The sequence below is a fragment of the Chlorocebus sabaeus genome, chromosome 10 (genome assembly GCF_047675955.1).
Source record: "Chlorocebus sabaeus isolate Y175 chromosome 10, mChlSab1.0.hap1, whole genome shotgun sequence".
In the NCBI taxonomy this organism is placed as follows: Eukaryota; Metazoa; Chordata; class Mammalia; order Primates; family Cercopithecidae; genus Chlorocebus; species Chlorocebus sabaeus.
This window is the reverse complement of record NC_132913.1, coordinates 4,106,740-4,133,550: the sequence shown is the minus strand read 5'-3', so window position 1 is coordinate 4,133,550 and position 26,811 is coordinate 4,106,740. Positions and strand designations below refer to the sequence as shown.

The window sequence follows — 26,811 nt, the reverse complement described above, 5'->3', positions numbered from 1 at the left end:
GTCAAAAAAAAAAAAGTAATGGCAAAAGCCGCAGTTACCTTTGCACCAACCTAATACTTTCTTCTCCTCAGACAGTCTGTGGCTGCATCACAGACAGCAGCCCAGCTGTGTTGGAGCTGAGTACAGGAAGCTGCTGCCGAGTACAGGAAGCTGTACAGTGAAGTACAGGGACTTCACTCGGAAGCCGTATGTAGCCAGGGTTTCAACACTCACTCCCCAAGTGTGAGCGCTGTTTCCTGTTCCAGGGAGTGAGCCTCCTCCTCAGAATCACAGGTCTTTCTGCAAGGCGGATATGCCTCATGGGTGCCTGCCTTTCAAGGAGCAATCCTGCCTGGACTGTCTTTTCCTCAACACCTTTGCTTTCATACCAGGAACGGAAGAGAAAAGCCCATTAAAAATAAAGTAGCAATGAAAACACCCAAGGGCACTAAACTGCTATTAGAAGAGGAATCTAGCCCCTCAGCAATATCTAAAAACGTACTTTGAGGGAGAAACAACAAGTCACTCTTTCAGAGAAGATGAGCCACCAGGAGCCAACCTGGAAGGCCTTCATGATGTAGGTGTCTACCTTGAACAAAGCTGTAGGAACAGCTGTAACGACCAGAACAGCAGGAAGCTGTGCGGTTGCAGCCCCAGTCTGAATCCACCAGGCTAAGCTGTGAGCAGGGACCACAGTCAACTGCCCAGGCTCTTCCCTCCAGCTGGATCACCCTCCCCATTCCCCAGGTCTTTCCTGCTGGCGCTTCTTCTATCTCAGGGTACATCTCCCTGGTAGCTCCCTGGGGAGGGGCTCCATCTTACTCATCTGTGCTGGCTACATAGTAGGGCCTTGATGGAGGCTGGTCATCCAGACATAACCCATGCCCAGGACGAAGCATAAAAACACTTGTACAATGAAGAGTGGTTCAATGGTCCATTCTGTTTATTCAGAACAGTAAGATAAATACACCTTAAATATTAAAATTTTTTATATACAGAAATGACCCCACTCCCCAAAAAGTTTGAAAAAATATTGTCTCCTCCTAGATGATAAAGGCAAGAGGAGACAATAAACCCTAGATGACCCATGAAGGCAGAGCCAAGCCCTTGAGGCAGTTTCCTCAGCACAGTTTGGCCAACGCTGGAGGGAAGGTCAAGGAGGTCGAAGGAAAACGTTACGCTGAAAATCCCTTTCCAACGAGGGTACCAAGCGCCGGTCTTGAACGAAGTACTCTGCCTCAGCATCATTTCCTGAAGCGCTTGAAGAGAGGGTGCACATGTTTGCTGGGCGCCTTGCTCCGTGATGAATGGTACTCCATGTACACAGTGTCGTCAGCCCCGGACATAGAGCTCATGGTGCCAAAGCGCCGAGATGCCTGCCGGGAAGAGGGGACCAGCCCATGTTAGTCTCCAGAAGAAAAGACACTCCTTTTATAATATTTATAATCACAGCAAATTTTATAAGACTTACATAAATTTAATACATCATTTTAAATAATGTTTACAGATTGCTTACTGTGTCTCAGGCATTGTTCTAAGCATTTGACATGCATTATCTCCTCTAATCCTCAAAACTATTATAATCCACACCTTAAAGAAGAGGAAACTGAGACACAGAGAGATTAAGTAACCTCGCCAAGATCACACAGCTCTTAAGGAGATGGGGCTTGAACCCAGGTAGCCGGGCTTCAGACTGTTCTTAACCATAAGGCACACTGCCTCACCTAACAACAGCTTCTGAACAATATTTTTTTTTTTTTTAAGAGAGAAACAGGGTCTCCATATGTTGACCATGTTGGTCTCAAACTCCTGGACTCAACTGATCCTCCCGCCTCGGCCTCCCAAAGTGCTGGGATTACAGACATGAGCCACTGTGCCTGTTCTGAACAGAATTTTTTAACAGTTAGGGCAGAAGTCCCTTAAAATCTCCTGAGACACCACCATGAGGCTTTGAATCAAGTGGAAGGACAGAAAGCTCTGGGCTTGACTCTTGGCTGCACCTGTCCCTGAGTAACCCTGGGGCAAGTAATTAATATCTGCACCTCACCTCAATGACCTCACCTGTAAAATGGGGATAACCATATCCATCCTGACATTTCTATCCTGTGAGGAGAATGAACCAGGCACCTCCTCACAACCAGTGAGAGCGGTGAGAGCACTCTCCTGGGTTCCCATGGAGAGAGCTCCCTAGTCGGGGAGAAAAGCCTTAGGCTCAAGGGAGGGCGGCCCCTCCGCAGGGATAGCTGCTTCCTCGGTCCAGCAGTTGCTCACCTTCCGGCTCTAATGGCAACTGAATTTCAAATGCATCTGACTGAAGTGCACTTCTCCCCTTGGAGCCTGATAATTCTCCATAATGCTCTCACTAATTAGACCATATATTTGCTTGGCCTAGAGCAGACAGATTTGTAGAATAAATGAAAGGCTGAGTATTTTCACAGAACTCTACATTTTTCAAAGTTAAGTATTGAAGCTACCACAAGAGTTGACCTCAGAGCTGTCTTAGGGGCTAGAGGGCTCAGCTTTATCACTGAGGAGGACCCAGAGGAGAACTGGTGCCCACGACCAGGAATGGCAGCCCTGGGTGGGGAACTACGTGCCCCGGTCCATCACGCTCCCTCCAGTCGCCACCAAGGTAAGCTGGGGTCACCTGCTTGCCATCTGGGCTTCAACATCAAGATCTAACGAATACTCGTGTGAGTAAAGCAGGAGACCAGTCACAGCCGCCGCGAGCTCAGCTGTATGCAACAGGACCAGGGGCACACACCAAAAGGGCAACAAGGGTTGTTTCTATTCATCTCTTCCGTGTTTTCCAACATTTCCAAAAAAATCCCATGGGCCCATCCAGGGGCCCACAGACTACATGTCTGTGTCTACAAACGCTGCCCTGTGGGAACACTGACACCTGGACCCTCCTCACCCATTTACTCACCTGGCTGGATCTGGAGCCAAACTCCCCAGCCACCACCTCCTCCTCGGCATCCAGGTCAGTGGCTGCCAGGACCTTCTGTAGGAGCTGCTGCTGCTCTTCTTTTGTCGAAAACGCCAAGTCTTCCTCCTCCATGCCAGCAAGCTTCGTGATCACCTGCAAAGCCCAAGCCAGCAGACATGCTCCCTTCTGCTCTCTCTCCCCAACCCTCCTCTGCCTTCTCCTGGGTCCACCTGCTCTGTTCACTTCCCTCCCCAGGCCCAGCCACCGTGGTGGCCAACAATGGAGAGCTTCTCCCTAGAATTCCAGAGACCAGCATCAGGAGCTGCTTTTAACACGGAGCTTGACTAATGACCGGAGGGACACAGGAATTTCAGAGAAATCTGCCCCCAACACATAGCATCTAAATGATCATGTATGGAAGATTAACAGGAAGAATCTTAGTGAGTTTAAAAGGCTCCTTCGGGTAGCCTTCACATATTGGAGCAGGCAAAGGAGGAAGGGACAAGAGACTGGAAGGCGCATGCTGTGGCCCTTTAAGAAGGTCCCTGGCATCTGCTGTGCCCAGCAACTGGGGCTTCCAGCAGGAATGAGCACATGAAAATCAAAATGATAGGATATCAGGAAGATATTTACAGGACTTCTCTGAAAGAGTAAGAACAGCATGGTGGAGACTGGGTTTTCATTTCTATGGGGATAACTTACTACAAGGGCTCCCTATCCCTGCAGAAAACTTGGGTTGATTCTGTAAAGGGAACTCTCCTTCCCTCCAATTCTCATAACATTAATTAAAGGAAAATTCCTAGAAGTAAGGATCTGAGTCCTTCTGGGCAGGGATCCAGAGTATAGACGATGTGCACGTCTGCCCAGGGCCCAACCCCTCCAGGTCATGACTCTGGGAACTCCAACGACTGCTCCTCAACAGGCAGCACCGAAGACACAGCTCCAACCAACACAAACTACTAAGGTATGGTATGGTGCCTTTTTGTCGAGGTCACCTTTCGAAGAATTCAGAGCAGCTCCTTCTGACTTGGTGCTCCTCTTACCCTCACAGCTCGGCAGGAATCAGGAGGTAGGAATGCTATTACCAGCAGGGATTTTCATGGATGGATAAAACGGTCACAATGCAAATCTTCCAAAAAACTGGGCTCGAAACCCGAGCATCTTGTCCTCTAGGCCAGCACGAGGTCTGAAAAGTGTCACTGCCTCTAGCTAAAAGAGGGGAGGCGAGACAACCCCGTCCTCCTAAGGCCAATAATGGGAATTCTCACCAATGCATAAAGAGATACATTAAAAATGTATCTAAAAGGCAGCCTGGATTGCAGTCTTTTGCAATCAAGAACCTGGGAATCTGATGTTCTAGGGATGTCCTTTTAGTGGACCATAGCGGTAATTTAATTCCCCTACTTCTAGAACCCTCCATCTATCCCCAAAATATAAAGCCCTTCTGGACACCAAATACTGACATAAAAAATAATATTTGTGTAACAGGAAAGAAAGCAAATGCCTCAGGCAATGAAAGTCAGCCAAAGCTTTAGAATTTCCCAATTATTAAAATACCCAATTTGTAGTACAGGGATGACTCTGATGTCTGGGAGGCAAACTGACGCACACTAAGGCCTGGAGCTTACCAGCTGATGAAAGGAAGGGCTCTCCTAGCTACCTGGAGAGGCATCACTGAGAAAGCAACCCTGTGGGGCTCAGACACACAGTGCTGGCCATAGTGCCGTGGCACCTCAGTCCTGCCAGGACGGCACACTTCCCGCCAACAGCTGCCCTCAGTGGTTCATGCAGTGATAAAGGGAGTTTGAGGCAAGGCCTCTAATCCCCTAATGCTTGGTGCCTGCCTGCTGACAGTGGTCCTCACTTCTCCTGGAGGCCAGGGTACCAAGAAGGCCTTGGTCCTAGTCTAACCAGAGGCCAAATGGATATGTACCTTGAAGCTATAACCTTGATCTACCAAGAATCTCTGCCGCTTGGTTGAGTAAGCCATTTCCTGTGTGTCCTGGGATACCAGTGAATAGAAAAACGCATTGTACTCCTCTGCAACCATCCCTGCGGGAAAAAAATGAGAAAAGGAAAGAAAGAAGACAACATTAGCCATTAGAATGCCAAGAGCTCAGGGTCCCAGGTTCAAAAGCAAGCACTGCAGTGGAAAAGCCCTGCACTCGGGGTTACCACCTGAACTTGGCATGGGATTGTATCAAAATTTAGAAGTCTTTTATGCTTCCAAGGACACCATCAAGAAAGTGAAAAAACAATCCACAGAACAAAAAAATATGTGGAAAGCATGTATCTGATAAGGGATTTGTATCTAGGTTATATAAAAAACTATTGAAACTCAACAAGACAAATTAATTATAAAATGGGCAAAGAATATGAACAGATTATTTCTCCAAAAACAATATAACAATAGCCAATAAGCACAGGAAAAGATGCTCTACACCATCAATCACCACAGAAATGCAACTCAAAACCAAAACGAGATTATCACCTCACCCCTACGAGGGTGGCTAGAATCAAAAAGGCAGATAACTGCCACTGTTGTCAAAGATGTGGAAAACTAGAACCCTCATGCATTGCTGCTGAGAACACAAATGATGCAGCTGCTTTGGAAAATAGTCTGGCAGTTCATCAAAATGTTAAACACAATGTTAGAACCACGTGACCTGGCAATTCCACTTCTAGGCATAAATCCAAGAGAAATGAAACTAGATCCACACAAAAATTTGTACATGAATTTCACAGCAGAATTCTTCTAAAAGCCAAAAAGTGGAAACAGTCCAAATGTCCATCAACAGATGTGTGGATAAATAAAATGTGGTATGTCCATGGAATCGAATATTATTTAGCAATAAAAAAGAATGAAATACTGACAGATGCTACAATATGGATAATTTTTTGAAAACATTATGCTGCTGGGTGTGGTGGCTCAGACCTGTAATCCCAGCACGTTGGGAGGCCGAGGTAGGCGTGGATCACTCGATATCAGGAGTTTGAGACCAGCCTGGCCAACATGGTGAAACTCTGTCTCTACTAAAAATACAAAAATTAGCCAGGCATGGTGGCTCATGCCTATAATTCCAGCTACGTGGGAGGCTGAGGCAGGAGAATCCCTTGAACCTGTGAGGCAGTGGTTGCAGTGAGCCAAGTACTCCAGTCTGGGCAACAGAGCGAGATTCCATCTCAAAAAAAAAAAAAGAAAACAAAAAAAGAAAACATTATGCTAAGTGAAAAGAAACCAGTCACAGAAGGCCCTAAATGGTTTGATTCCATTTACATGAAATGTCCAGAAAAGGCCTACAGACATGAAAGTAGATTAGGGGCTGCCTAGGGCTGGGGGTAGGGAACAAGAGGAAATTAGGAGTGGCTGTGCATGGATAAGGGTTTCTTTGGGGAGCTCATGAGAATATTCTAAACATGAATTGTTGTGATAGCTGCACAACTTTGTGAACATGGTATTTCCTAGGTTTTCTTCGAGGATCCTTATAGTTTGAGGTCTTACATTTACGTCTTTAATCCATTATGAGTTGATTTTTATATGTGGTGATAGGCAGGGGTCCAGTTTCATCCTTTTGCATACAGTTAGTCAGTTTCCCCAGCACCATTTATTGAATAAGGAGTACCTTCCCCACTGCCTATTTTTGCCAATTTTGTTGAATTGGCAAAAATATGCAGTGGGGAAGGTACTCCTTATACTTAGTTGGCTGCAAGTACATGACATTATTTCTGGGTTCTCTATTCTGTTCCATTGGTCTATGTGTCTGTTCTGTACCAGGACCATGCTGTTTTGGTTACTGCAAGCCCCTGTAGCATAGTTTGAAGTTGGATACTTTGGCTTTGTTCCTTTTGCTTAGGCTTGCTTTGGCTATTCAGGTGCTTTTGTGGTTCCAAATGAATTTTATAAGTTTTTTCTAATTTTGTGAAAAATGATGTTGGCAATTTGATAGAATAGTGTTGAATCTGTAGATTGTTTTGGGCAGCTTGGCAATTTTAATGACATTGTTTCTTCCAATCCTCCAGCATAGAATGTTTTTCCATTTGTTTCTGTCACCTATGATTTATTTCAGGAGTGTTCTGTAGTTATTCCTAGGTTTTCTCTTTTGTTTTCACAGCTATTATAAATTGGATTGTGTTCTTGATTTGGCTCTCAGCTTGAATGTTACTGGTATATAGAAATGCTACTGATTTTTGTACACTGATTTTGAATTCTAAAACCTTACTCAGTTGCCTATCAGGTCTAGGAGCCTTTTGGTGGAGTCTTTAGGGTTTTCTAGGTATAGAATCATCTCATTAGGAAGACAGATAATTTAACTTCCTTTTTTCCTATCTGGATGCCTTTTATTTCTTTATCTTGCTAGATCGGTCTGGGTAGAACTTTTAGTACTATGTTGAACAGGAGTGGTAAGGGTGGGCTCTGTCTTGTTCCAGTTCTTTTTTTTTTTTTTTTTGGGACGGAGTCTCACTCTGTCGCCCAGACTGGAGTGCAGTGGCGTGATCTCGGCTCGCTGGAAGCTCTGCCTCCCAGGTTCACGCCATTCTCCTGCCTCAGCCTCCCGAGTAGCTGGGACTACAGGTACCCGCCACCATGCCCGGCTAATTCTTTGTATTTTTAGTAGGGATGGGGTTTCACCATGTTAGTCAAGATGGTCTCAATCTCATGACCTCGTGATCTACCCACCTCGGCCTCCCAAAGTGCTGGGATTACAGGCGTGAGCCACGCGCCCGGCTGTCTTGTTCCAGTTCTTAAAGGGAATGCTTCCAGCTTTTGCTTGTTTAGTATGATGTTGGCTGTGAGTTTGTCATAGATGGTTTTTATTATTGTGAGATATGTTCCTTCGATGCCATTTGTTGAGGGTTTTTATCATGAAGGAATGTTGAATTTTATCAAAAGCTTTTCTAGGCCGGGCATGGTGGCTCATGCCTGTAATCCCAGCACTTTGGGAGGCTGAGGTGGGTGGATCACCTGAGGTCAGGCCTTGTAGACCAGCACTGCCAACATGGCAAAACCCTGTCTCTACTAAAAATACAAAATTAGCTGGGCATGGTGGTACATTCCTATAGTCCCAGCTACTTGGGAGGCTGAGGCAGGAGAATAGTTTCAATCTGGGAGGTGGAGGTTGCAGTGAGCCAAGATTGCACCATTGCACCACTTCAGCCTGGACAACAAGAGCGAGACTCCATGTCAAAAACAAACAAACAAACAAACAAACAAACAAACAAACAAAAAACCAGAAAAACCAAAAAAAACACCTTTTCCTGTATCTGTTGGGATGATTATATGCTTTTCATTTTTAATTCTGTTTATGTATGTGGTGAATCACATTTATTGATTTCCACATGTTGAACCAACCTTGCATTCCAGAAATAAAGCCTATTTGTGGTGAATTAACTTTTTGATATGCCACTGGATTTGCTTTGTCAGCATTTTGTTACAGATTTTTGCATCTATGTTCATCAGGAATATTGGCCTGTAGTTTTATTTTTTCACTGTGTCTTTGCCAGATTTTGGTATCAGGATGATACTGGTTTCACAGTATGAGTTAGGGAGAAGTCCCTCAATTTTTTTTGAATAGTTTCAGTAGAACTGCATACATCTGGTTCAGGACTTTTTAAGTTGGTAGAATTTTTTTTTTTTTTTTTTTTTTTGAGGTGGAGTCTCACTCTGTTGCCCAGGCTGGAGTGCAGTGGCACCATCTCAGATCACTGCAACCTCTACCTCCTGGGTTTAAGCAATTCTCCTGCCTCAGCCTCCCATGTGGCTGGGATTACAGGCACACACCACCAAACCCAGCTAGTTTTGTATTTTCAGTAGAGACGAGGTTTCACCATGTTGGTCAGACTGGTCTGGAACTCCTGACCTCAGGTGATCCACCTGCCTCAGCCTCCCAAAGTGCTGGGATTAGAGGCATGAGCCACCATGCCTGGGCCATACTTTTTAAAAATTACTGATTCAATTTTTCCTTATTGATCTGTTCAGGGTTTCAATTAATTCCTGATTCAATCTTGGCAAGTTGCATGTTTCCAGGAATTTATCTATTTCCTCTAGATTTACTAGTTTGTGTGCACAGAGGTATTTATAAGTCTCTGAGAATCTTTTGTATTTCTGGGGATCAGCTTTGTCTGATCCCCAGATCAGACAAATGTCACCTTTGTCATTTCTGATTGTGCTTATTTGCATTCTTCTCTTTTTTGTTAATCTAACTAGCAGTCCATCAATCTTATCTTCTTTTTTTTTTGAGACAGAGTCTCGCTCTGTCACCCAGGCTGGAGTTCAGTGGCGTGATCTTGGCTCCCTGCAAGCTCCGCCTCCCCAGGTTCAAGCAATTCTCCTGCCTCAGCCTCCTGAGTAGCTGGGATTACAAGCATGCGCCACCACATTCAGCTAAGTTTTGTATTTTTAGTAGAGATGGGGTTTCTCCATGTTGGTCAGGCTAGTCCTATGATCTGCCTCGGCCTCCCGAAGTGCTGGGACTACAGGCGTGAGTCGCTGCACCTGGCCTTATTTATCTTTTCAAAGAACCAGCTTTTTGTTTCACTGATCCTTTGTATTGTTTTTGGGTCTGAATTTCGTTTAGTTCTGCTCTGATTTTAGTTATTTCTTTTCTTCGGCTAGTTTGGGGGGTTAGCTTTTTTTTAAATTTTTCTAATTCCTTCAGGTGAAATGCCAAATTCATTTGAGATCTTTCTATCTTCTCGATGTAGGTGTTCATTGCTATAAACTTTCCTAACATTACCTTTGCTGTACCCCAGATATTTGGTATGTTGTATCTGTTTTCATTTGTTTCAAATAATTTTTGATTCCTGCTTTGTTTATCCAAAAATCATGCAGGAGCAAGTTGTTTAGTTTCCATGTAATTGTGTGGGTTTTTTTTTTCTTTTTTCTTTTTAGAGATGGGGTCTCTCTATGTTGCCCAGAATGGTCTTGAACTCCTGAGTTCAAATCATCCTCCCACTTTGGCCTCCCAAAGTGCTGGGATTACAGGCATGCACCACTGTGCCTGGCCAACTGTGTGGTTTTGAGAGTTCCTCCTGGGACTGATGTCTACTTTTATTCCACTGTGATCCAAGAATATGCTTGGTATGATTTCGACTTTTTTGAATTTATTGAGACTTTAATAAAGTCGAGCCTAAAGTCTCACATTGCTTTGTGGCCAAACACATGATCAACCTTTTTTTTTTTTTTTTCCTAATTGTGACAGAGTCTTGCTCTGTTGCCCAGGCTGGAGTGCAGTGGCATGATGTCAGCTCACTGCAACCTCTGCCTCCCGGCTTCAAGCCAGTTCTCCTGCCTCAGCCTCCCAAGTAGCTGGGACTACAGGCGCACGCTGCCACACCCGGCTAATTTTTGTATTTTAGTAGAGATGGGGTTTCACCGTGTTGCCCAGGCTGGTTGCAAACTCCTGAGCTCAGGCAATCTGCCGGCCTCAGCCTCCCAAAGTGCTGGGATTACAGGCATGGGCCACCGCACCCGCCCACGTGATCAATCTTAAGAGTATATTCTGGGGGCAGATGAGAATATATATTCTGAGGTTGTTGGTTAGAGTATTATGTACATGCCTATTAGGTCCAATTGTTCAAGTCCAGAATGTGTCAGTTTTCTGCCTCTATAATCTGTCTAATGCTGTCAGTGGGGTGTCAAAATCTCCTACCACTATTGTGTGGCTGTCTAAGCCTTTTCCTAGCTCTAGAAGTACTTGTTTTATGAATCTGGGTGCTCCAATGTTGGGTGCATATATATTCAGGATAGTTAAGTCTTCTTGTTGAATTGAACCATTTATCATCGTGTAATGACCTTTTTGTCCTTTTTTAATGTGGTTGGTTTAAAGTCTGTTTTATCTGATGTAAGAATAGTGACCCCCTGCCCCACTCTTTTTTTTCATTTGTGTGATAGATTTTTCTCTATCCCTTTACTTTGAGCCTATGGGTCCTGTTACATGTGAGACAGGTGTCTTGAAGACAGCAGAAGGCTGGGTCTTGTTTTTAACCCAATTTGCCACTCCATGTCTTTTAGGTAGGGTGTTTAGGTTGTTTACATTCAAGATTAATATTGATACATGAGGCTTTATTCCTATCATGGTGTCACTAGCTGGTTGCCCTGTAGTTTTGATTGTGTAGTTGCTTTACAGGGTCTGTGGGCTATGTGCTTACGTGTATTTCTGTGGTAGCAGGTGTCACCATTCTTTCATTTCCATGTTTAAAACTCTCAAGCATCTCTTGTAGGGCCAGTCTGGTGGTAACAAATTCTTTTAGCAATTGCTTGTCTGGGAAAGATTTTATTTCTTCTTTGCTTATGAAGCTTAGTTTGGCAGGATATGAAATTCTTGGTTAGGATTTCTTTTCCTTTTTTATTTTTTTCTTAAAGAGACTGGGTCTCATTATGGTTTTTCGGTTTTTGTTTTTCTGTTTTGAGATGGAGTCTTACTGTTGTTGCCGAGGCTGGAGTGCAATGGCACGATCTCAGCTCACTGAAACCTTTGCCTCCTGGGTTCCAGCAATTCTCCTGCCTCAGCCTCCTAAGTAGCTGAGATTATAGGTGCCTGCTACCATGCCCGGCTAATTTTTGTATTTTTAGTGGAGACGGAGTTTCACCATGTTGGCCAGACTGGTCTCGAACTCCTGGCTTCAGGTGATCCACCTGCCTCGGCTTCCCAAAATGCTGGGATTATAGGTGTGAGCCACTGCGCCTGGCCTGCTTTTTTTTTCTTTTAAACAGGGTCTTGTTCTGTTGCCTAAGCTGGAGTGCCGTGGTGGGATGTTAGATCACTGCAACCTCTGCCTCCCAGACTAAAGTGATTCTCTTGCCTCAGCCTCCCGAGTGGCTGGGACTACAGGCGCACACCACCACACCCGACTAATTGTATTTTTTGTAGGAACAAGGTTTCGTCATGTTGCCCAGACTGGTCTCAAACTCCTGAGTTCAAGCAATCTGCCTACCTTGGCCTCCCAAAGTGCTGGGATTACAGGTGTGAACCACCGTGCCTGGCCAGGATTTCTTTTCTTTTCTTTAAGAATGCTAAAAACAGTCCCCCAATCTCTTCTGACTTGTAAAGTTTCTGCTAAGAAGTCTGCTGTTAGAATGGTAAGTTATATGACCCTTTTCTCTAGCTGTCTTTAAGATTCTTTCTTTTGTATTGACCTTGGAAAGTCTGATGGCTATGTGCTCTGGGGATGATCATCTTGTACAGTAAGAAGATTCATTCTCACCATAGATCTTAGCAACCTTACCATAAGATTTTTATTCCCTTTCTTAAATAACTTTTACCTTTTCACTTTAAGAAAGCACTTTACAGCTTCTCTTTGGCATATCTGAATCGCTAGCATCGTTACACTTGTGCTTTGGGGCCATTAGTAAGATAAGGGTTACCTGAAAACAAGCATTGAGACACAGTGACAATCCATGACAACTGAGATGGCTACTAAGTGACTAATGGGTGGGGAGAATTTAAGCATGAATATGCTGCACAAAGCAAGAATTCACATCCTGGATGCTACTCAGAATAGTGTGTAATTTAAAGCTTATGAACTATTTCTGGAATTTTCCGTTTAATATTTTTAGACTACAGTTGACCATGGGTAATTGAATGTGGAAACGAAAACTGCAGATATGGGGGGACTACTGTTTTAAGAAACTAGGACAGAAAATTTTGTGGCCTGAAAGACTTGATCCTTCAGGAAAATCTGAACATTTCTGCTTTGTAGTTCAAATGTCAGTAGGTTAAGCATACTGCTATTGAATGTAATTGTTTCTCAGTCTTAGAAGAGCTCAGACATGCAAAGACAAGAGCCAAGTGTCTTATGTTAAAGAGTGTTTTGAGTAAGAAAACAATTCTATTCACTTTTTTTTTTTTTTTTTTTTTTGAGACAGTCTCGCTCTGTCGCCCAGGTTGGAGTGCAATGGTGTGATCTCGGATCACCGCAAGCCCCACCTCCCGGGTTCATGCCATTCTCCTGCCTCAGCCTCCCGAGTAGCTGGGACCACAGGCATCCGCCACCACGCCCGGCTAGTTTTTTGTATTTTTAGTAGAGACAGGGTTTCACCATGTTAGCCAGCATGGTCCCGATCTCCTGACCTCGTGATCCGCCTGCCTCAGCCTCCGAGGATTACAGGCGTGAGCCACCGTGCCCGGCCTTCTATTCACATTTAAAGGAGTTTTTAAGGCTGGGCACGGTGGCTCACACCAGTAATCCCGGCACTTTGGGAGGCCAAGGTGGGTGGATCACTAGAGACAAGCCTGGCCAAAATGGTGAAACCCCATCTTTACTAAAAATACAAAAAAATTAGCTGGACATGGTGGTGCATGCCTGTAGTCCCAGTTATTCGGGAGGCTGAGGCAGGTGAATCACACTTGAACCCAGTAGATAGAGGTTGCAGTGAGTCAAGACTGTGCCACTGCACTCCAGCCTGGGTGACAGAATGAGACTGTCTCAATCAATGACTCAATCAATCAATAAAGGAGTTTTCAAATTAGAGTAAGGAATAAGTAATGAATTACGTTCACATTTACTAGCAGATCATATTCCTGTCAGTTTATAAAAGCTACTGTATCAGCCTCCCAAGTAGCTGGAACCACAGGCACACACCACCACACTCAGCTAGTTTTATTTTTTGTAGAGATGGGGTCCCACTACATTGCCCAAGATGGTCTCAAACTCCTGGGCTCAAGCTGTCCTCCTGCCTTGGCCTCCCAAAGTGCTGGGATTATAGGTGTGAGCCACTGTGTCCAGCCAGTCCACTACATTTTATGATTTATAAGCTCAATCCTCACAGCAGTCTTGGCAAGACAGGATTGTCACCCCCACTTTGGATGGGAAAACCAAGGCTCAGAGGAGCAAATAATTCGCCCAAGGTGACACAGCTGGTCTGGTGCCCGAGTCCATGCTATTTCTAGTCCATGCTATCTGCCTCATCTCCATTTTAAATACAAGCTACTAGATGCTTCTTAAACACATTTGAATGCAATGCAATTCCAACATATGCCCACTAATCTTGTCATTTTCAAACATCCCAGCAGTCCAGATGCCTCCTTGAATAAGCAAATTCCTTGAGGACAGGGCCTGTGTCCTTGTCTCAGGATGTGCCCCGGTCCCAGTAAGACAGATATGGCCACCTCTTAGCAAGAGCGTCAGTCCCTGCCATGCCCACAATGACGGTCTGGGCCCTTTTACTGCAGGAAGCAAGCACAGGGGTGCCACGCCTCCTCAGAAAAAGTCTTAGGAATGCGGATTCGCACCTCCTCACTCACTGTGCTTGCCCTGCCCCTGCTGCAAGCTGCCACCAGGGCAGCACTCTGCACAGGTCATGAATGATGTGTCCATTGTGTGTCTGCCCAAGCTGCTCCTAGCAAACCTTTCCCTGCCTCCTGTTCAAGTTCCAGAAGCAGCTTCCAGCTCCTCCACTTACACTGCTGGCCCAGCTCTGTTTTCTCCCTTCCACATCTAGCCCATAAGCACTGCCTTGCCTTGGCTCCCTCTTACCATCCACCAACACAGCTGCACAGTGTACAGAGCACATCTGTGTGGATTCCATGCCACTGTCAGGGAAAACACCCGCATATTCACCCCCAAGGCATGAAAAATAATGATGGGCATAAGGAGCTAGGTCTTTGCTTTGGGATCCCCTCCCTCCAGAGTCTATTTAGCCCCAGGGCACATGGCAGCTCTCACCCCTATTGTCTTCCTAACTAAAGTGGTTTAAGAGGAGTGACCTCCTGCAACAGAAGATGAAAGGCCACTTTACCTTTTTTAGCTCGAAGCACCCGCCCTAGCCTTTGGGCTTCCTGACGCCTGGAGCCACCATGGGATGAGATCTGAATGAGGACATTTGCTTCTGGCAGATCAAATGATGTGTCACCTACCTACAGAAACAAATCAGAAGATTTTTATATATGAGGAAAAAAAAATCAACTCAAACCATCCCTGAGCTGGGCCTGCGCCAGTCGGTGCTGACACCCACCCCCATCATCAAGGGACACCAGGAACCAGGACAAAGGCTGCCGTGACACACAGGATCCAAAATTTAAATAAGTTCTGTAGATAATTTTGAAACATAATCACTCTTTTATCCTCTTTGTACCAGGGTCTATCTGATACAGGCAGAGAGGTAAAGCAATAAACCTCAGAAAGGCACCTCAGGGTCTCTAGGACCCTGTGTGAGTTCTCCTAAGAGTCATCCTAAAGAATTAATCCCAGGCATCAGTCACATTCAGAGTGCTGGGTGCCAGGAGCCCAGAGATGAAAGGGCCCTTCAACAGAGACTGACTTTGAGTCATTCATTTTTTTGGCTACAGAAATATGTCTCCACAAAACCATCCATCTCTTACCTGATGGCCACTGACACCAGTAGCACACATGGGATGTGACCTGGGAGGAACAATTGCCCCATATGGGATTCTAACCGTAGGTGGATTCCTCAGTTCTGGGGCTCCAAACATCGAGGTTCCCAGCCACAGACATGAAGGTTTGGTGCTTATGTGCCCAGCCACAATCACGTAAAATCTCATTTCTTTTTTTTTTGAGACGGAGTCTCGCTCTTGTTGCCTAGGCTGGAGTGCAATGGCACAATCTCGGCTCCACTGCAACCTCCACCTCCTGGGTTCAAGCGACTGAACCCTCCTGCCTCAGCCTCCTAAGTAGCTGGGATTACAGACATCTGCCACCACACCCGGCTAAGTTTTGTATTTTTAGTAGAGATGGTTTCTCCATGTTGGCCAGGCTGGTCTCGAACTCCTGACCTCAGGTGATCCACCTGCCTCAGCCTCCCAAAGTGCTGGGATTACACCCATGAGCCACCCTACCCAGCTGTAAAATCTCATTTATTTTGGGCTTTGGGTCTGTCTTAATCTGAGTGACTATTCTAAACTGTGGGGCTACAGCTTCTGATTTCAGAGTAAACCATCCCTGAGCTGGGCCTGCAGAAGTCTGCGCTGACATCCACCACCCATCAAGGGACACCAGGAACCAGCGCAAAGGCTGCCGCGACACACAGGACCTCCAACTTGTAAAGAGAACTTCATCTGAATGCCTACTTGTGCCAGAGTGGGAAATGAAATTTTTTTCCTTTTATAAACAAGGAAATACAACTTAAAACTCCTACATCCCAAAAAGAATTGGAAAAAACCTCAAAGAGCCTTTATAGATTACCCATGATGCATGCAAACCCTCGATCTGCTCCTTCCACTAATGCCAGGCAGTATCCCCTATCCCTGGACACATTGGAAATGAAAACATACATGAGAAGTTCCTTCAGCAGACGTGAATTCGCTGTCCAGGAATCAGAGTGTACCCCCCAGGTCCCCAGAGTGCTAGGGGCCTCACCTCCACCCCATATGCCACACAAACCTTGGATATGAAGATGGTGTTAATTTTGGGGTTGTGCTTGAAATTCTGGAGAATTTGCATCCTTTCCCCCTGAGACGTAGGTCCGTAGATATAGGGTCTAGAAAAGAACAAAGTTGTGTTAGACCACAGAGTCATGCCTCAGTTGTCTTGAAAACACATCAGAGGGAAAAAGGAGCTCAGGCAAGCTATTCTCAAGTAGAAAGCCCTCTGTCATGGAGGAATATCGTTACACCCACAAAAGTGACTGGCTACAGACGCACCCCCGAGCCTTCCCCACTGATTCTAGGTGTAGGCCCACCATTGTCTTCGGGATTCCCTCCTTTCCATTTTTCGTTTTCCTTTTGGACTATGCTTTTTCCTGCTTCAGCATCTCTCACTCTTGGCACAGATTCTATACAAGGAGAATCTCCAGATTTCATGAAGCCCAAAGAGAGTGACGAAGAAAGCACTGCTATTTCCAAAAAAAGGCTGGAAGCAACTGTCTGCCAAGACACAAGCATGCTCCAAGAGATAAGCAGAAATGAGAAAAGTGCCCTTCAGCCATCTTTGTGCTGATTTCCCATAACACTGAGTTTTAAAAACTTCTAATTTCCAGCTTCCTGCCAGGGGCGGTGGTTCACGCCTGTAATCCCAACACTTTGGGAAGCCAAGGCAGGTGGATCACCTGAGGTTGGGAGTTCGTGACCAGCCTGACCAACATGGAGAAACCCGTCTCTACTAAAAATACAAAACTAGCTGGGCATGGTGGTGCACGCCTGTAATCCCAGCTACTCAGGAGGCTGAGGCAGGAGAATCACTTGAACCCAGGAGGTAGAGGTTGTGGTGAGCCGAGATCACACCATTGCACTTCAGCCTGGGCAACAAGAGTGAAAACTCTGTCTCAAAAAAAAAAAAAAAAGAAAAGAAATTTTCCAGCTCCCTGCCAAAGGGCACACCTCTATCAATGAACTCAATGGTTATCACCCCATAGCACTGGGAATGTCACACTCCTTCCTTCTGTCTTGGAATGTGATGGTGGACAGTTTTTGTAGCTTCCCAAGAATCATAACAACAGTGATGGTGATGATGACAACAACAAAGACAATGAGGACAAAGTACAGGTAGGCAGGACCTACCAACACCAGGCACCAAGCTGAGTACTACATTTAAAAAAAAAAAAAAAAAAAAAATCCAGCCAGGTGCAGTGGCTCACACCTGTAATTCCAGCACTTTGGGAGGCCGAGGTGGGTGGATCACCTGAGGTCAGGAGTTCGAGGCCAGCCTGGCCAACATGGTGAGACCCCATCTCTACTAAAAATAAAAAAAACTAGCTGGGTGTGGTGGCATGCACCTATAATCCCAGCTACTCAGGAAGCTGAGGCGGGAGAATCACTTGAACCTGGGAGGTGGAGGGTGCAGTGAGCCGAGATCGCACCACTGTACTCCAGCCTGGGCAACACAGTGAGACTACATCTCAAAAAAAAGAAAAGAGAAGAGAAGAGAAAAGAAAAAATCCAGCCAGTCCTGCCAAGACTCCTAGGCACTATAAAAGACAGGCTTCATGTTCCCCAGTTTACATGTGGGAAACCAAGGGTCAGGAGCCTGAGCAGGTGGAACCTGGGAGTGGCTGCTCCACTGCCCAGGTCCATTAGCACCCAGAGCAGTGCCTGTTAACGGGTGTGCCTCAGAGAGCAAACCCCTCGCCTGTGGGGAAGCTGGATAGGGTCTGGGGCAGCTGCATACCCAGGCTGATGGCCTCTGGTTAGCCCAGTCACAAGCTGCCCGGCCTGGAGTGTCCCGGCCACCACAGACTTTTATCATTTTCTGTGCATGTCATGAGGTGAAAAAGGTTAGAAGGCCGGGCGCGGTGGCTCAAGCCTGTAATCCCAGCACTGTGGGAGGCCGAGACGGGCGGATCACGAGGTCAGGAGATCGAGACCATCCTGGCTAACACGGTGAAACCCCGTCTCTACTAAAAATACAAAAAACTAGCCGGGCGAGGTGGCGGGCGCCTGTAGTCCCAGCTACTCCGGAGGCTGAGGCAGGAGAATGGCGTAAACCCGGGAGGCGGAGCTTGCAGTGAGCTGAGATCTGGCCACTGCACTCCAGCCTGGGCGACAGAGCGAGACTCCATCTCAAAAAAAAAAAAAAAAAAAAAAAAAAAAAGAAAAAGGTTAGAAGTCCCACTCATCAGAGCAGCCTGACTCTTGATACCCAGGGTTTTAGGTGGTTTTCTCCCCCCCCATCACCAGGAAACACTACTCGCACAGTGGGGAGCCTTCGGTTTCTGAAGGTTCCCCATACAGATGAAATAGAAGGATGAGCACCCTCCAAGTGGAGAACTTCACATTTACTGAACACTTACAAGCTGCCAGGCACAAGAATCCACTCCCCACCATCAAGGGACACCAGGACCCAGGACACACTGGGTGGCAGTAGCTCCATGTGACCGAAGTACAAAAGGAGTTCAGAGGTAAACGACTTCCCCACATCCAGTCTGATCCCAAAAACGATGCTCTGCCCATGGCCCCACACTGCCACATAACCCCTCAGTCTCTCTTGCAAAGTGCTTTGGTGACACCAGTGCCTTTCTTATGAAGGCTGGGAGGAGCCAAAAGCTTGGAGAATCCCCACCACACACGACCTAAGAATGGAGCAATGCCCAGGAGTCACAGGATCACTTTTTTTTTTTAAAGGACGGGGTCTCACTATATTGCCCAGGTTGGTCTTGAACTCCTGGGCTCAAGCCCCCAAAGTGCTGGGATTATAGGCGTGAGGCACTGCGCCTGGCCCACAAGATGTTTTTTTATTTTATATTTTATTTATTCTATTCTATTCTATTCTATTTATTTTAGAGACGGAGTCTCGCTCTGTCGCCCAGGCTAGAGTGCAGTGGTGCGATCTCAGCTCACTGCAAGCTTCACCACCCGGGTTCACGCCATTCTCGTGCCTCAGCCTCCCAAGTAGCTGGGACTACAGGCGCCCGCCACCACGCCCGGCTAATTTCTTGTATTTTTAGTAGACAGGGGTTTCACCATGTTGGCCAGGATGGTCTCGATCTCCTGACCTCGTGATCTGCCCGCCTTGGCCTACTAAAGTGCTGGGATTACAGGTGTAAGCCACTGCACCCAGACACAGGATTATTTTAGAAGCGAGAAAACCAAGAAGAAAAAAAACTACTTCATACATTTAAAGGCCAGAGGCACAAAAAAAGGTACGAAGTACACATTGTAATGATCATTCCAGTACACAGGAGACAGCCACAATCTGCTGCCCTTCACTGTGCCAGACTGGTTCGGAGTCGACAGTGCCAGGCAAATTAACGTCCCTGCCCAAGCAGATGCTCGGGAGGCTACGGCTAAGGCACCAGCCTCAGGAGTGCTGCAAATGTAGGTGGGGGAGGCCCCTGGAGTGAGGCTCCAGAAGACTCTGGAGGAGCACTGCTGTGGGAGGAAGGATGGGGAGGGAAGATAGTTCTTAAATACGGCACAGTAAATATAGGAACTGTCTCATTGCCCTGCTCAGATTGGCACTAATGTGACAGTACACAAACCCACAAAGAAAACAGGAGAAGAAATAACAGCAGATGAGAGAAGTGGGTAACATTTCAGAAGCTGAAAAGCAGAGAGATGCAGGCACAGTACCTGAGCTAACAGACTAGAGAAAGCAGAAGCTGGAGCCGGCAGGAGGGAAGACCGATACAAAACCCGCCGCCTCTGTGTCCTCTGCGGCATGCAGGAGGGCTGAGGAACTAGTCACCAGCTGCCTGAGAAGGTGGGGGCGTACACAGGAGGCCTGGCAGCGTGTGAGTGTGAGGAGCAGTCGGGTCTGGCCGGCAGCAGGGAGGCCACCTCCACTGGTGGGGCACTGGAGACTTACCCTCCAGGGATGCCTGGCAGAGCTGAGGGCAAAGGCGAGACTGAATGCAAAGATTCCACAAACCCTCCTCTTCCCCTAACACACGGTGGTGCCCAGGAGACTGGAAAATTCCTCACTGAAGAAACCGTCCAGCCCAAGAGAAAAGTCCTAGAGATACTGGCATTTGGCAATCTCCTGAAGAAATAGCCAGGCCCTGCCCAGCCACTCTGGTGAGGTCCACAAGCTGGCAAACCCACTAAGCCATACAGAAAGGCCTGCCAGCTTTTCAGTGACTGACTTTAAACAAGAAAATACAGTCAAGGATTACCAAAACTCAGAAAGACTCAAAAGACAGGTAAAAACAGGACAAAAAAATGAAGAAAAGAGACATGGCAGGAAACAGAAGGAAGCTTCAAAAGCTTTCACAGCCTCTGAGAAGACACTCTATTCACAAACAAAACAACATTATCAGGAAAGAACTCTCGGAAATTTAACAAGTCTTAATAGAAGGGTTAGAAGACAAAGTTATAAGAAGTGGAAAAAAGATACGCAGACTGCAGAAGCTCTTCAGAGGATCTAACAGCTGACGAGTCAAGACTCCAAGAAGGGAATACACAGAGAAGGTGATCAACAACAAAAAATAGAAATTCTCAGAACCGAAGGACACGAGTTTCCAGACGGAAAGGATACACTGAGTGCCACAATGAAAGAAAAACATTAAGAATATCACTTCGAAATTTCCAAAAAGGGAGAAGATCCTACCAGTTTTCAAGGGAAGGAAAACACAGCCACCACGGCGACAACACACTGAGAGGCAGCAAAGGGCCTCAGACTGCTGAGCAGCTGCACTGGAAGCTCCGAAGTTAGTTCTAGGACCCGGCCAAACTACTGATCAAGTGTAAAGTCAAATAAAGACATCTGCAAACACGCGAAGTCTCCAAAGCTTCCCCTCCTACATCCCTTCTCTCAGGAACCTACTGGAACATGTGCTCCATCAAAATGAGTAACCAAGAGGGTGGAGACTTGAGGGTGGGAAATGCAACAAAGAGGCCCAGGAAATTCATGGGATGGTGCAAGGGAAACCCCATGATAACAGCTGGTGGCATCTCTAGTCCTAGACAGCAAGCAGGTCAGAACAGAGTAGGGGGATGGAGTGCTGGTGGGGATCCCACTGGGGAAACAGAAAAATAGAACTGAGAAATTACCTGACCCTACTGAGTTTATGGTTATGTGAAGAGTTTGGAGAGGAATAATTAAATGTACAGAAAACCAAGCAAAAACAATGACAAGGCAATTATTAACTCCAAGGCAAACAAATATTCACAAAAAAGAAAATGTAGGGCCAGGCATGGTGGCTCATGCCTGTAATCCCAGCACTTTGGAAGGCTGATCATGAGGTCAAGAGATCGAGACCATCCTGGCCAATATGGTGAAACTCCGTCTCTACTAAAAATACAAAAATTATCCAGGCCGTGGTGGCGGGTGCCTGTAGTCCCAGCTACTCGGGAAGCTGAGGCAGGAGAATCACTTGAACCCAGGAGGCGGAGGTTGCAGCGAGCCAAGATAGCACCACTGCACTTCAGCCTGGAGAAAGAGCAAGACTCCATCTCAAAAAAAAAAAAAAAAAAAAAGTAAGAGTACTCTACACCTCCGCCTGAACAATGACACTATATGGCTCTCTCTAAACATACTTACACAGTCAAAACAATGTAACAGTGAATATTAATGTAACTCCCAACTTGTGCTATTCCCATATTGGGAGAACGGTAGGAGAGAAAACAGGAGTGGGGAGAGTGGTGTATGTAAGAAAGCTAAACCCTCAACTCCTACAGCAGGAAGTTAATGGGCAATTTCTGTAACTGATCATCAAGAAATTACTACATAAGCTATTGCTTAGAAAGATGAAGGTAGGCCAGGTGTGGTGGCTCACGACTGTAATCCCAGCATTTTAGGAGGCCAAGGCAGGAGGACTGCTTGAGCTTAGGAGTTTGAGACCAGCCTGGGCAACATAGGAAAACCCCATCTCTACAAAACATACAAAAATTAGCTGGGTGTGGTGCTGCGTGTCTGTAGACCCAGCTACTCCAGAGGCTGAGGTAGAAGGATTGATTGAGCCCAGGAGGTCAAGGCTGCCGTGAGCCGTGATTATGCCACTGCACTACAGCCTGGGTGACACAGTGAGACCCTAACTCCAAGAAAAAAAACAAAAAGAAAGAGAGAAAGAAAGAAAGAGCGAAAGAAAAAGAAAGAAAGAAAGATGAAGGTAAACAACAAAAAAGAGTCAAAAGTGGCTGTCTTCAAGGAATAGAATTGTGGGTGGGAAAATAGAAGCAGGGAATTGCTGTTTTTCATAATAATCTCAATGTTGACTTGGATTAAAACATCTTTCTAAATTAAATAAAGGTATAATTTTAGAAACTTGAGAAACTTAATCTTTCTATGCCTTTGTTTTCCCTTCCATAAAATGGGAACAACATCTTCTATGGCTGAAGTGAGGATTAAATAAAATGTATGTATAGTAAGCACACAGCTTGACCACTCTCCACAGAGGGCCTGGCCTTCTGCAACACTTACGGCACCTGAAGTCCTGTATCACTGTGGGAGCAAGTGCAGGCCTCTGCTTCCTTACCTGGCAGAGCTTTACAAGAGCCGGGTTTTAAGCACAGATATTTGGCTGGAGCTATGGGTTGATGAGGATACTGCATGGGCGTTTCTAAGAAGCTCCTTCCAGATGCCAGTCTGTACGTGGGATGCCAGCCCAGCCCGTCTTGCCCTCCCAGCCCCTAGGCCATCCAGTCTGGCCTCCTCTCCACCCACAGAGCTCCCACAGTCCAAAGCTCCAAATGCCAACTCCCACCCACATTTGGAGCCCAGATCTTCCAGGGGGCCCCACCCAGCTCAGTCCAAGTCTCTGCTCCCTGTTCTTTGGGCTCCAGTGACCAGCCCCCTTTTCTCTATGCTCTAACCTCTGACTCCAACCACCTACTTCTAAGTCTTCCTTGGTTTACTGAGACTAGGGCCATAGAACAAGATCTTTGGATCCCAAGAGGTTCCTGAGAGGAAAAACAAAAAAACAAACAAAAAAACCCAAAACAACAGCCACCTTCTGCACTCTCAATGGGGAAGAGAAACTGGCCTGGAGGAAGCTCCAAGTTTTCAGTTCTTACTTGTTCAGCCGAATGGCATATTCCTTCAGGGCAAACACATTGTCAGCAAAGACAATAATCTTGTCATTCCTCCTTTCATGAAACTTGATCAGAAACTGGCAAGCTCTAAATTTGTTGGGGTTCATGGTATACAGCAAGATTCGTTTCTTGGTTTTGATTGCTACATATTCCCGGTAAAATTCAGGAGACATAGGGCACCAAACCTGTGATGCAGTAAGAACCAGGGGTCATTTTACAAGTTTAAACATCACATAATTTAAAACTTTTGAAGACCTTTCTCTAGCAGAATTAGCTTTAAAACAAAACCACACCGGGCGTGGTGGCTCAAGCCTGTAATCCCAGCACTTTGGGAGGCCGAGACGGGCGGATCACGATGTCAGGAGATCCAGACCATCCTGGCTAACACGGTGAAACCCTGTCTCTACTAAAAAATACAAAAAACTAGCCGGGCGAGGTGGCGAGCGCCTGTAGTCCCAGCTACTCAGGAGGCTGAGGCATGAGAATGGCGTAAACCTGGGAGGCGGAGCTTGCAGTGAGCTGAGATCCGGCCACCGCACTCCAGCCTGGGCGACAGAGCGAGACTCCGTCTCAAAAAAAAGAAACAACAACAAAACAAAACCAGTCAAGTGCAGTGGCTCATGTCTATAATGCCAGCACTTTGGGAGGCTGAGGCAGGCAGATCACTTGAGACCAGGAGTTTAAGACCAGCCTGGCCAACATGGTGAAACCCAGTCTCTAGTAAAAATACAAAAATTAGCTGGGTGTGGTGGTACACATCTGTAATTCCAGCTATGCGGGAGGCTAAGGCAGGAGAACCACTTGCCCAGGAGGCGGAGGTTGCAGTGAGCCAAGATCACGCCACTGCACACCAGCCTGGGTGACAGAGACCCTGTTTAAAAAAAAAAAGCAAAAAAAAACACAAAAAACAAACAAACAAAAAAAACCAATGGTATGTGAATTAGAAATCAATACAACTGAAAATAAATGCACGCACAAAACTAAACCCAACCTAATACCTCCTGTTGAACTGGATGCTTTCACATGTCAACCACTTAGAAGATGTGTAAATGCAATCATATCCCAGGAGTTATTTTCACACCAGCTGCGAGTGAGGGAAATCAGCTTCTCAGCCGGTAGCACCAGCAATTCCTCCACACACAGAAGTCAGCACTGCTGCTGAGTACTGCCACCTATTTACACACCTCCCAGCAGGGCCGGGAGCATGTCAGTTAGGCCCTTGGGCCCATCAGAGCAAAACCCTTTGCTGCCAGGCTCCCAGGCAGCACTGTGGTATTGGGGGCCTTCACTGTTCCCTGTGCCCTGAACGCTAATCCTCACCCACAGAAATCCATGACTGGTAAACCCCGTGGTTAGGAAAAAGAATCATCACAAATTCAGGGGTATGTGAGATATGTGACAAGGCAGAAGATATGCGGCCAAGTGGGTCTAGTACCAACCACTCACAGGGTGACTGAGGATCCTGCATGAGGTGGCAGCAGGTAGGCCTAAGTCCTGACCTGTGTCTGCCCATGAGGAATCGATCTGATCACTCCCCGGCCCACAGCGGGAGGCCCTATCCCAGACACCCCCAGCCCAGGCCCAGCTACCTCAGCACACTGGACTTTGGCGATGTAGCCATTATTCTGCAGCTCCATCCAGTTGGCTTCGTAGAGCTTAGGCCCAATCAGAAAATTTAAGTCCACAATCTTGTCATCTTCCCGGACGAGGGTTGCAGTCAAACCCAGCTTACAGTGGGCCTGCACGATGGTGAGCACCCTTCGAAACATCTTGGCTGAGGAAACAATGGGAGCGTTCACACTGTCACTTTTCTTTCTTATTTTTTATTTTTTAATATTTTTTGTAGAGATGGGGTTTCATTATGTTGCCCAGACTGGTCTTGAACTCCTGGTCTCAACCAATCCCCCTGCCTTGGCCTCCCAAAGTGCCAGGATTACAGGCGTGAGCCACTGCACGCAGCCCACACTGTCACTTTTTCAAATGCTCATAGCTGTGCAATTTAACACTGGCTTATGACACCACCTGAGCTAACTCTCGGGTTTCAGGACCGCAGAAGCTGGTTCTAGACAAGAATGACTAGGCAAACGCTTCACCATCACTTTTAGATCTGTACAAAAGAAAATGAAAAGGAGAATAAGAGGGTGAAATGAGCTTAAGGAATCTCCAAGTTAATGGGCCCAGCATTTCCCTCACAACAGTTATCAGTAGAAGTGCAGATGGCAATTTGAAATACAACCTGCAATACTTAGTATTAATACCATTAAGCTCTAAATTATGCAAGGAATTTTTCCCTAAAACTTGTACCCAGGTTACTGAAAAGGCAGTTGGTGATCTGGGGGAGGAAGAAATGAAAGAAGCCAGCTCTGCTCAGCTGGCTTCTTTCCCACCATTTTCCCAGAAACCGGGAAGAAAGGCAAGCCCACGTGAGGGATGAAACTCCAGGCACCGTTCGCCCAAGCACTCCTGCCTGCCTTAGGAAACTCCCCTCTCCAAACTTCACCAGTTCAATCACTTTAGTCAACCAGCAACTTCCTTTTCCTTCCTTTCTTTTGAACATTATAATTCTCTCTGGTTTATCAAATAAAACAAATCCATAAATGGGTATGAGATATTCTTTTTTAAAAAACCTAATTTATGGATTTCCATGGGCTTGCCTTTTAAAAATTCTAATACTCTGAAGGAAGGTTAAAATGTTGGAATCATGCTTATCTTACAATATAATTGAAAGTAGGGCTAATATTTCATAAATAAATGGACACAAAAATCTAAGGAAAAAGAGGCCTGAATGCACCAAAACACAAAGATGTTCACAGTGAAATAACAGAGGGTTGCCTGACTCTAAGGAAATGTTTAGTTTTTACATCTACATGGTTTGTACACACCACCACATGCAAACACACACACACAAACACTACACAGAAAACAAAATCAGCTCATGCTTATCTCTAAGGAAAGACTGTGCTGGCTCTAAAATACAGTAGCCAAGACCCTCAGACCAAGCTCCCCATGTTACAGGGAAATGGTAGTCAAGGCAATGGCAACACCAACCCAGTGTGGGCCCCAGGGAGGGGACACTAGGACACAAGGCAAGGACAAGGCAGGCAGGACTCTGCCTGGACACCCATGACCGCATCACACCCCTCTATTACACTCTCCTACAGCCCTGACAGCTGTCACAGGTGAATACCTCACAGCGTACTACTCAATACATTTTTACAGACACGCAGCTGTGGAACCACCTAGATCAGAATATGGAGCATCAGGCACCCAGAGGTCTCTCCTCTGACCCCTCCTGTCAATAACTAGCAATCTCCCTCGAGGGAACCACTCTGACTTCTGAGAGGGCTCTGCCTCCTTTCTGAACTTTGCACGAATGAAATCATAGTATGCGCTTTTGTGTGTGGCTTGTGTCACTCAACATTATGTCATGGTTGTCATTTAGCATTTATTTGTGTGGTTACTTGGCTGTCCCTTCCACTCTGTCTCCAGCGCCAAGTTCAGTGCCTGAACTTAGTAGGTTCTCAATAAATACCTGTAGAAATA

The 26,811-nt window shown here is 46.2% G+C and overlaps 1 protein-coding gene across 1 annotated transcript in view; it reads right to left on the bottom strand.

Annotated features, from left to right (window-relative positions):
* Positions 1 to 899: 899 nt before the first annotated feature.
* The window catches only part of ERCC3 (ERCC excision repair 3, TFIIH core complex helicase subunit), a 37,746-nt gene continuing 11,834 nt past the window's right edge, over positions 900 to 26,811 (bottom strand). The window contains exons 9-15 of the mRNA XM_007964616.3: positions 24,858 to 25,042; positions 23,251 to 23,453; positions 16,247 to 16,343; positions 14,646 to 14,763; positions 4,842 to 4,960; positions 2,909 to 3,061; positions 900 to 1,355 (exon numbers count right to left, since the gene is read on the bottom strand). Of these exons, the coding sequence (XP_007962807.2) occupies positions 1,224 to 1,355; positions 2,909 to 3,061; positions 4,842 to 4,960; positions 14,646 to 14,763; positions 16,247 to 16,343; positions 23,251 to 23,453; positions 24,858 to 25,042 (1,007 nt within the window). The 3' untranslated portion in view covers positions 900 to 1,223. The remainder of the gene's footprint in view (positions 1,356 to 2,908; positions 3,062 to 4,841; positions 4,961 to 14,645; positions 14,764 to 16,246; positions 16,344 to 23,250; positions 23,454 to 24,857; positions 25,043 to 26,811) is intronic.